The following is a 12,029-nucleotide window of genomic DNA, read 5'->3' as shown; positions in this document are numbered from 1 at the left end:
TAGAAAAAGTTTAATATTGCCACAACTTGATCGATATTCACAAATTAGATGCCATACATGACAAGTTATGTTTTAACCTGTAATAGACAAATAACCAATAAATAGTCTAACACTGGCTCTAAAACATCAAACATCAGGAAAGGTAATTTATCATTGTGGAAAATTCTTATTTTAAAAGTAAACAGAAGATTTCACACCAGATTATTACGCTATTAAAAACTAAAACCTAAGTTTGAAATGTATGCATCAGCATCAGTGACTACTACAAAAATATATAACCTCATACCAAACATTGCTCAAATTCTGATAAATATGTTTAGAACAGGGCAAGTAAATCAGTAAGCTGATTTATGATGAAATGATAAGATCTATAAATAATAAAACACATATTTCATCCTGAAAGGACAGTCCAACAAAATGACTCAAATATTTAACACTACATATTTTATAGTTGGCAGAAAGCGCACTTGCGGGGCCTACTGGCAAGTGGTTGCATTTTTTGCAATAAATGCATAAATTGATAAATGATACAATTAGCATTTTGCCCCAAAAAGAATCGGAAGAAACATTCATTGTCTTTTTCTTACATTACTGTTTACATCTGGAAAAAAAAACTTGTTTCTGAGGAACAGGTGCTTGAAAGAACTAAAGTTAGAAAGAGGTGAAAATGCAGATCACAGTAACTAGAAGTCCCCATCCTACTTTCTTCTATTATTACACCTTCTTATAGAGATGATATTATCACAAGAAGGGCCCGATTTTACCATTGTGAAACATGGTAAAGTCAGGCAAGAGGCCATTAACACGATCCACGCTCGCGTAGATGCCCATTTTACCAAGGAATTGCTGCGAATCCAATTTGCCCCCGAAATGGGAGCTACGGCAATTTAAATTGAATTAATGTGCTGCCCATCCAACTTTATCAGCATTTCCCCCTTCACTGTCGCATTTGTGCGTCCAGGTTCGGCATGAAACAGACATGCTTGGCAAAGGTTTGTTTCGAGCACTCCAACTTCTGAAGGGTAAGTCAAGAGCTTCCAATGGCTCACTGACTCAGATCGGTGGTGGAGGGGGGAGGGAGGCAGGCCAGGTCATTCTCTTGTGGGGGTGGGGTGTTGGGAGAGACAGGTCAGATGTATCTCTGGTGGATGGAGGGTGGGGAGGTAAGGGAAAACAGATCGCTTCCTGGTGAGGTGGGGGGAGGGGTGGGTGGTAGGGCAGAGGGAGGCCAGATTGTTGTCTGTTTGGGGGGGGGGGGGGGGGCGCGGAGGGAGAGGCAGGCCCGATCGTTTCCTGGTTGGGGGGGGTGGGGAGAGGCAGGCCCGATCATTTCCTGGTGGTGGTGGTGGGGGGCGGGCAGCTGGATCTTGATGAGGGGTTTGGGAGGGGGAACCGCTGCCACTCTGCAGGTGATTGATGGGGGGGGCGGGGACAGGGGGTCGCAATCGGTCTGGGTGGGTGGATAAGGGGGACAGTTACGTAGTAGGGGGTGGGTGATGTCTATGGGGCCATCACTCCCAGGCAGTTTTATGCACTTTTTGCAGCCCAGGAGCAACGTGGACAGGGGTGCAATTTTTTTTTCTAACTGCGCATGCGCAGTTCAGAGCTCCAACTGTTTCAGATGCGATAAGCCCCACCCACAGCGCGATTCAGACCTGTGATTTTTTTTCAGGCTGAGTGCATATGGAGGCATCTGAAAGCAGATTTCCAAGTCGGATCTGAACTGTGCCCAGGTCTAGCACTTAGAATGAAAAGTGGATCCCTGGCACTGTGAGGCTGCAATGCTAACCACTACTCCTGATCACTGTGTGAGCACTGGTTATGTGATCACTGTATGAACAATCCCAACCATATGCTAGTTTATTTGTCTATATTAATTCACTGGCTGTAAAGGCCAGCATTTACTGCCCATCTCTAATTGGTTTTGGTAAAGATTATGGTGACCCCCTCTTTGAACTGAAGCTAATGTGTGTTTGATGCAAGTATTCTCACAGTGCTATTGGATAAGGGATAACAGGATTTTGACAATTTGATATAATTCCAAGTTAGGATGGTGTACGACTTGAAGGTGTTGGTGTTTCATGCACCTGTTGTCATTGTTCTTCTAGGTGGCAGATGTCACATTAGAGACAGTGTGTTGATGAACAGGTAAGTGAATAAGGTGGGTGCCAAATCTAGTGCCTCTTTATTCTGCATGCTATAGAGTTTCTCAAACATTGTTGGAGCTGCACTAATTCAAAAAAATGCCGTATATTCCACTGCACTCCGGCCTTGTGCCTGATGGGTGTGGGAAAGGCTTTGGGGCATCAGGAGATGAATTATTCACCTAGCTTCTAACTTGCTCTTGCAGCCACAGCATTTGTGTGGCTTGTCCAGTGACATTTCTGGCCAATGATGACTTCAGCGCATTGAAGGTAAGTGATTCAATAATGATAATGACGTTCAATGTCAAGGGGAGTTTCTAGACTTTGCTTTGGAGACAATCATTGCCTGGCACTGTGTGTCACAAATGTTATTTGCCAATTATCAGGTGAAGCCTGGATGTTGTAGAGATATTGCTATGTGGAAACATGGACTGCTTCATTGTGGCAGGAATTATGGAATTGAACATTATGCAGTCATCTGCAAGTATTCCCACTTCTGATCTATGGTAAAGGGAAGATGACAATGCTTGAGCCAAGGCCACTTCCCTGAGGAAATTGGTAGCAAAATCCGTGGGCTTAGATATGGCTTCCAATGATTTTACCTTTGTGCTAGGTAATGACTCCCATGGGTCACCCTGACTTCTATTGACTTAAAATTTGCTATGGCCCCTTGATGCCACATTTGGTCAAATGCTGCCTTAATGTGCAGGGAGTCAAAATCACTTCACCACTGGAAATTAGCTCTTTTGTCCAAATTTGGACCAAGGCTATAGCAAAGTTTGAAACAAAGTGGAGCCAAAACTGAACATCAGTGAGCAGGTGGTGCTTCATAGTACTAACAACATCTTCCATCAGTTTCATGCTTAAGAATAGGCAGTTAAGCAGGCTAGAATATAGGTACAGTAAGTAATTCTGAATGAATAGAGTGGTCTTGTTTATTGTGAGGGGATCTGCCTCCAAAAGCACGGTATTATGCATGACTTGTATTGGGCATTGTGAGACTACATCTGGAGTACTGTGTGTATAATATTGGTCTCCTTATTTAATGGAAGTTGTGCATTATGCATTAGCTATTCAGAGAAGGTTTACTAGAGAAATACTAGAAATGGGATGTTGTCTTATGAGGAGAGGTTGGACAGGTTTGGCATCTATCCGCTGGAGTTTAGAATAGGAAGAGGCGACTTGATTGAAACTGAAGATCTTGAGGGGTTTTGACTGAGTGGATATGCGGAGGATGGTTTCTCTTGTGGAATTCTGTTTAAAAATAAGAGGTTGCTCATTTAAGACAGAGATAAGGAGAAAAATTTTTCTTCTAGAGGAGTGAGAGTCAAAAGACGATGGAAGCAGAGTCTTTAAATATTTTTAAGGCAGAGCTGAAAAGATTCTTGATTAACAAGGAGGCGAAAGGTTATTGGGTGTAAGCAGGAATATGGAGTTTAGATTACAATCAGATCAGCCATGATCCCATTAAATGGCAGGGCAGTATGATCTTCAGGACTCTTCCAATTCAATCAGTTAATAGTATTACACAGCCACTCATTGTGAATGACATAGTAGTTCCCAACCCAGAGTACACTGAGCCCTTACTACCATCAGTGCATCTTCCAAGTGGTTGTCCAATTTGGAGGTGTACTGATTCATCTGCTGAGGAAGGGAGCTAAGTGGTAATCAGCATGGGATTTCCTTATCCATGCTTGAACTGATGCCATGAGATCATGTTTCAAGATTGAGGACCACATTTTCTGAACTGCACAGAGGTGATACCTAGAGATGGTGAAGGCAGAGACTGGGGCATTGGCTGAAAAGTCTGATTCTGCGGGCGTGACAATGAAAGGCTGTTGACTGGACAGTAGGTCAGCTCATAGATACATAGAAACTAGAAGCAGGAGTAGACAATTTGAACCTTCGACCCTGCTCCACGATTTTGATCATGGCGGATCAACAAATTCAATAGCCTGATCCGCTTCCTCCCATATTCCTTGATCCCTTTAGCCCCCAAGAGCTATATCTAATTTCTTCCTGAAATCAGACAATGCTTTGGCCTCAACTACATTCAATAGTAGTGAATTCCACACATTCATCACCCCCGGGTGAAGAAATTTCTCTTAACCTCAGTGCAAAAAGGTTTACCCTTTATCCTCAAACTATAACCCTTGGTTCTGAACTCTCCCACCATTGGGAACCTTCTTTCTGAATGTACCCTGTCTAACCCTGTTAGAATTTTGTAAGTTTCTATGAGATCCCCTCTCATCTTCTAAAGACTTTAGTGAATATAATCCTAATGGACTTAGTCTGTCCTCATATGACAGACCCAGAAATCAGTCTGGTAAACCTTCAAATCCTCTTGCTATGAAGGCTAACATATCATTTGCATACCTACTTTTAGCAACTGATGCATAAGGACTCCAAGGTCTCATTGAGTTTCCACCTCTCTCAATTTACGCCCATTCACATAATAATCTGTCTTCCTATTATTGCTACCAAAGTGGATACTGCATCAGCCATGCAGATGCCCACACATTCAGCCTGTCCAAATCACACTGAAGCATCTCTGCATCCTCCTCACAGCTCATCCTCCAACCCAACTTTATATCAACTGCAAATTTAGACATAATACATTCAGTTCCTTCTTTCAAATCATTAATATATAATGTGAACAGTCATGGTCCAAGCACAAATCCCTGCAGAACCCCACTAGTTACTGATTGCCAATCAGAAAAAGACCCATTTATGCCAACTCTTTGCTTCCTATCTGCTAACCAGCTTTATATTCATCTCAAGACATTACCTTGCGCTTTAACCTTACATAGTAGTCTACTATGAGACCTTATCAAAAGCCTTCCAATAGCTCTTCCAATTTTGGTGCATCCTTGGATGTAAGTAAGGACTGCTTTGTTGGATTTGCATTTGTCATGTCCAAATCTTCTACCTAGATTAACGCTAGGTGGTCCATTTATTTTCCTGCTTATTGTAGATTTCTTAGCAAGTTTGATATAACTGAAAGGTTTGCTGGGCCTTTTGAGAGGCAGTTACAAATCAATTATATTGCGGGTGACCTGAATCACACAAATGGGCAGATTTCCTTGTGAAAAGGACATTGTTGAATGAGATCAGTTTTTATGACAACCCTAAAGTTTCATGGTTACCAATTATTCCAGATTTACTTAATTAATTCAATTTAAATTCCCTAGCTCCCATGGTGGGATCTGAACTTGTATTTCTAGGATCATTAGTCCACACCTCATACCATACCCCATGTGTTCTATAATGTCATTACAAAACGAACAACTCAAAAAAAGGAACACTTTCAGATTTAATCTTCAATTATTATGGATACTGGAGATACCTACCTAACCCTGAAGCTGTTTGCATATCTTTTTACTCAAGTTTTTATTAAAACACATATTTTTAAGCCAAGCAGAATGAATACTGAGGCAATAAACATCATTTGCTGTAGTAAATCTACTTAAATCCAGTGCCAAGCAAAAACAGGTGTCACAGACATCCATTATTTATGAGTAAAGACACAAATGGAAGAATTGAACTGTAAATATTGTAAAATAATTTTTAAATTTTAGCTACATATTTATTTTTGTATATCCGCACAGGATTCCTGGTTAGGTGCACTGGCCACACTAAATTCTCCCTCAGCATACCCAAACAGGCACCCAAACAGGCAACTAGGGAATTTTCACAATAACTTAATTGCAGTATTAATGTAAGCCTACTTGTGACGCTAATAAATAAACTTAAAACAACTTGGGGGCTGGGGGACGAGAAGTCCTCTATAGTAGAATGCAGAGGCACTGAGTTTCAAAGATCCTTGCAAAGTGTACGTCAGTGTCTGATGTGTATACTGATAAACTGCTTTGAAATCCTCTAGAACAAACACCATGACGTAAATGTGCTCACCGAAGTAGTGCAACAAGACATAATTCAATAAGATTTATGGCATCAAACTTCCAACTTTTCTCTTACTTTATTATCTTGAACACGTGAACTATCTATATTGATTGTACAAGATACATTGCATACTTTGTCATCTATGAATTGCATCTGCAGATGAATAGTGCAACGCCGTTTCTACCAATAACTAGCCCAAAGTTATTTGGTGTCCAAGACTGTTCTCCAATATATTATTAAACAATAAGTAACTTAGTTGAAGGATCAACATGTTTTTTTTTTCTCAATATTATATTCTAAGAACACAATGTAAAATATCACAGCATAACTTTCTCTGAATGAAAATATCTGTTGTTTTCCAACTTTGCACAGAAGTCATATTCCATTTGCCAATACGTTTACTGCATTTATACAAATATATATCAAAGGTTTAGCAATTCAAATTGTCTGTCAGTGAGGAATTTTAGATTATTATTCTGAATTAGAGTCTTCACCAATTGAATTTTGTCCAATGTTAAATTCTAACAATATTTCTCTATACGACAGTGTACTCGATGCGTAGCACAAGATATTGACTGCATTACACTCAGGTTCAATACAGACATACAATATCACACTAATGGTTCCAAGTGACCATTATTTATAAAATAAACTGAAGAGTTAAAAAATTCCCTGTACAATCAAGGGTCTATCTATGGAAACGTGTCAACAACTTAAAGGATATTTCAACAGGTTACCTAGTCATATCAGACCGCTACTTGATGAAGTCTGTTCACTGGACAGGGAAAAATTCTTGGCTAAAAATTCAAAACTACAGTTTGCCACTAAGAGTAAAGATAACATCAGAACTACGATTTAGCTGTAAAGCCAAAAACTTCTGTTGATTGATTTTGAAATTTACATTATTTACTTTACAAAGTACACAATTTTCTGTCAGTTGAAAATTGAATTTGGGCCAACAAATAACACATTGGCAACATTCTGATTGTCCCTCCTGCACAGTAACAAAGGTAGGATTGTTTACTCTAAACGAAAGAAGGTTCATTAAGCTAATAAATCTATCGATGCAGGATTGTACTGGATTATAAGTAGCGCTACTATCTCTTACCTCTCTTCTTCGTGAAGCCCAGCAAGTTTGTTTGATCTTCCACACTACAGCAGCCACCAAGAGTAACGATAGGAAACAGCTATAAGGAAGTAATCAATGCAACCACGTGATTATATTTTCTGTGCAAAACCTACAGAACTTACACAGTAATGATCCAGTATTTTATTAAAATTTGTAGTAAAGTGAACCTATATCTATATTTAAAAACCGTCATGAATATACACAGTTCTCCAACATACCTCAAGTATCATGCTTCACAATTACACCTGATTGGTTCAAATAGTTAGAAGACAACGATGGCTCAAAACTTAACAGTGTTGAATACTTGTGACTTTTTTTATGATCGAGTACGGAAGTGGCCATTCACAGAACGTGCCAAAACTTTCTAAGTCAAATTGTTTTCATAATCCTCCTATACCTTGACTGGCTTCGTGTTGCCCAATGTATTAAATTCCAAATTTTTGGACCAGGTCTACATATCTCTCTATGGAAATATCCCATCTAATTCCCAACCTTTTACTTTCTTGCGTGCCAGCCAATGCACTTCTGTGTTTTGATTCTAGATTGTCACAGAATTTGACGAATATGAAGAGCAACTATTAGAAGCAACAAAACAAACTGGAACTTGTGGGTATTATTCTTGCATAAAACTTAAGATAAACAACCAACAACTTATTCAAATCTCTCACAAGTACAGTAAGCAGGTATAACAACAGGCTAAACACATTGACAGGTGAGAAAACTGGTCAGTGGAGAAGGACTTTGATGGAAAGATTATTTATTATAACTCAATATATTCTAAATGGTTATACCAGCAATATTTCTTTTTATTATATATTTCATCATTAGAACTCAGCAAAAACAGCAACTTATATTTGTATAGTGCTTTCAGTATAATGAAAGGCCCAAGGTGTTTCACAGGAACATTATAAAACTAAATATAACTATCACCACTCATGCAACTTTAGTTTATTAATTAACTTCTGGAAGGACTGTGGCTTAACAGTTACTTGCCACTGATCAGCCATGTCTACCTGTTCATCAGGGGTTGCTGCATGTGGACATATACTGCTCAAAATCTGAGAGGCTGTGAACGGTACTGAAAAACATGCAATCATCAGCAAACAGCCTTACTTCTGACCTCATGTTGGAAGGAATGTCATTGGTGAAGCAATTGAAGATGGCTGGGCCCTGTCACTCACTACCTTATGGAATGCCTAAAACAATGTTCTGAGGCTGAGATGATAGGACACAAATAACAGGCCCCATCTTCTTTTGTACTCGGCACGACTCCGGGAAATGGATATTTTTCCCCGATTCCATGAACTTCAATTTTTCTCAAGCCCCTCAATGCCATTCTAATGCACAAGGGAATCAAGTCTATTTATTTATCAGTTTGCAGTTGTGAAAAAAAGCAATGCTTATTTATTTTCCACGAGTCAATAAAAAAAGCACTACTTCATGGTCTGTGGGGAAATCGCTCAATGCTTTTCCCAAAGACTTAATTTGTGAAGTTGACGCAGAGATTGTAGAAGTGAGGAAGCATAAGCTTTCCAATTACCTGAACTGAGCATAGCCAATCACATGCTAACTTTGTGGAGCATAGTATTTAGAATATTAAATGTGTGTTTCCTTCCAGAATTGCACAGTTAAACAATGAGGGGTTGGAATTTCACATTTTATTGCTGCAACATATGAAACTGCAGAAGCTCAATAAAAGGAAGCAGTCACTTAAAGGTAAGCATGTTAATTCTGCTTAAGCTGGTCATGTAAATTTGATCATGAAAAATGAGCATGTATTTGCCCAACAATTTGCACCTGAGATATTCAGACACCAGCCTTTGCAACAAATTGAGACACACATTTTCCCCTTTCCATACCATGCAATTCATGAACCTCACATGTCCTAAAGTCCTATGCACCATTTCCTATCTGCTCACATAGTTATTACAGAAGTTGTTTCTTGTGCTCTGCTTCATTGCATACTTTGCTCCCTCTCACCTTCATGCTTAGCTGTGCTCAATCTTGGTGTGTGCCCCTTTGTGCCTCTGTCTCCTTTACTTGCACAGTGGTGGTGGACAAGCTGCTGCAGTAAGCAGGAGAATAGAGACAGAGTCCTCATTTAAAGAGAGAGACAGAATTACAATGACCTGTGTTGGGAATGCCTGGATTTGGGAAAAAGCATCAATGTGTCTTATGCAAATTCACTCCATTATCTTTATTTGGGGAATATCAAATGTTTTTTCAAAAACTGTATGAAAAGAATTAATAAAATAGATTAATCTTCTTTATTTTTTAAACAATTTAGGTGGCAACAGAGTTTCCTGGGATTGGTAATTAATTGACAAAGTAGTATGGCTGGCAGAGGTTTGTGCCTCTGTGGCCGCAATTTTCAATTAATTTTTCACAGGATGTGGACATCACAGGAAAGGTCAGCATTTGTTGCCCATTCTTAATTCATAGAATCCCTACTGTGCAGATTGAGGTCATTCGGCTCACTGAACTGCACCAGCAACAATGCCACCAAGGCCCTTACCCCATAACCCAAATATTTACACTGCTAACCCTGACACAGAGGGGCCAATCAACCTAACCTGCACATCTTTGGACTGTGGGAGGAAACCCATGCAGATGGGGGAGAACGTGCAAACTTCACACAGACATTCACCCAAAACCGGAATTGAACCTAGAACCCTGGTGCTGTGAGGCAACAGCATGGTGCCATCATGCTGTCCTTGAATTAGGAAGCTAACGAGACCATTTCTGCAGGAAGTTAAGAATCAACCACATTGCTGTGAGTCTGGAGTCACATGCAGGCCAGACCAGTTAAGGAATGATAGATTTCCAACCTAAAGGTCATTAATGAATGAGTTGCATTTTCACAACAATCAACATTTTCACGGTCACTGTAACAGAGACTAACTTTGTAACATCTTGTCCGCCTCTCAAAGCTGCTGTTTATCTTTGACTTCAGTCATTTATTCCATTGTGAAATTGCATTGAGGTTGGTTATCTTGACAGCAGCAATGCTAACCAATGCATTGGTATAAGAAAAGACACGGTGAGCAAAGATGCTCCGATACATGTGACCCAACTGTTATAAGTTATGTGTAATAATGTGTGCAAACTGCAGCAGTTGAGTACCCACAAGATCAAATGTCATATGATTAAATATCATGTAATCAAAACTCCACAGTGCATCAGTGGTAAACCTAATGGAAAGGAGATACAAGTGTTACTCCTGTAGGACAAAGCATCAGTCAACAGTTGATACATCTGCCAAATGTAAGTTGACTGGTGCGGATATGATAGCCTAACATAAGTTGAAAGCATTAGAATTGACCACCTTGATTGCTATTCCTAGATGCAGGTGTCCTTGTGGCAAATGCCACAACTCAGCAACACTTCCATTCAGACATGGGGCCTGCAGAGGAAATTGCAATTGTCCTTGCCAGCCGTATCATTGGTGAAGTAATTGTGAGCACACAGGAAGTAGATCTCCTTCCAGGAATTTTAAAAGCATCCAGCATTATTAGCATTAACTTGAACAGCAAAATAGCACTCAGTAGATGCTCCATTGTTGACTGAGATGTCGAAGCTTCATATTTTAGGAACCATTTACCGTGTTGCCACTTATTTAAGGATAATCCTGTTTCTGTTAAACTCTTGTAAATGTTTCATTTATGATTAGTTTTCTGAAGACATGAAGATAATATGCAACAAATTTTCTATTAACATTCTCTCCATTTTCTCTAAAATTGGAGAACAACAATCAACCACAACGATCTCAAAAGGCTACATTTTTAAAAAAAGTGTTATAGTCCCTTTAAGGATTTTATTGCTCATAAAAGATTTGTGTATGGAATGCATCATTAAACACCAGATATCACACTGTGTTACAAATACAAAGCAAATCTGAAAAAAAGGAAACCCAATTATTAACCTGAATCCTGAAATTTACCTGTAGATATACCTAACCTCTGACTGACCTGTCTCAAGTAGCAAAAATATTTGGGTTTATATAATGAATAGTCACCTTAAAGGCATAAAACTTGTTAACATTCTAACATTCGAATCATGGACTTAGCTAACTCACTCTACAGCCATTTAATGGCCATTAGTCCTTTAATTGGGTAGACTCAGGCGTTCCATGCCTGGCAGAAAGGAAGTCATGCCTCCAAAAATTGCCAAACTATCAAATATCAGTAGCTCTCTTGTCGCAGCCATGCCGCCAGGAGCAGAAAAGGAACCATGGAGCCCAGACGAAGATAATTGCAATGCGGGGGTGGTGTCGCGATTGATAATGGGGCTGGAATTTTCAATGGGAACAGACTGACACAAGGATTGCCAGCTTTTCCTGGGCAGCTTGGACACAGAGGGTAAAATGCCAGCGGCAGCAGGAAAATAAATGCAATTGGTCATTGATTAGTCTCTTAAGAGCCTTAAGAGGGTCATGGATGAACAGATATTCAGGCTCATGCTTCATATCCTGTTCAGTCATCAACATCATCTAAATATGCAACAATTTTTTAAAAATGTCATTAAGAGAAATATTTACAGAATTCAATTTTCAAAAGTTGCATATCTTATGAATGGCTGTTTCACCCCTCCTCCCATTTCCTCTCATTTGTGAGGGTATTGCATCTATCCCTCCTTTCCCCAGCTGAATAGGATATGGAACATTTGAACAACTGCTGATAGCAATGCTGCACCAATGATTTCAAGTTCAGCACTCCTGATGTGAAATGAATCAGACAAAAAGCATTTTGCTCTTTCAAACCTGAGATATAAACTCTCTCAATGAGGCATCTTATCAAGTAACTGAGCTGAGAAATGATTCCACTCATCACCCATTTGGGCCTATCAATTTTCCA

At 39.6% G+C, this 12,029-nt stretch overlaps 1 protein-coding gene across 2 annotated transcripts in view; it reads right to left on the bottom strand.

The window, feature by feature from the left end:
• Positions 1-12,029, bottom strand: part of atrnl1b (attractin-like 1b) — an 883,775-nt gene that overhangs the window by 305,729 nt on the left and 566,017 nt on the right. For both annotated transcript variants that reach the window (XM_080205830.1, XM_080205831.1), the window contains one exon: positions 7,156-7,234. In XM_080205830.1, the coding sequence (XP_080061956.1) occupies positions 7,156-7,234 (79 nt within the window). The remainder of the gene's footprint in view (positions 1-7,155; positions 7,235-12,029) is intronic.

The sequence above is a fragment of the Carcharhinus amblyrhynchos genome, chromosome 17 (assembly GCF_965287045.1).
Source record: "Carcharhinus amblyrhynchos chromosome 17, sCarAmb.v2.hapA, whole genome shotgun sequence".
Taxonomy (NCBI): domain Eukaryota; kingdom Metazoa; phylum Chordata; class Chondrichthyes; order Carcharhiniformes; family Carcharhinidae; genus Carcharhinus; species Carcharhinus amblyrhynchos.
The sequence above is the reverse complement of the archived record's forward strand: the minus strand, read 5'-3'. Positions and strand labels throughout refer to the sequence as shown.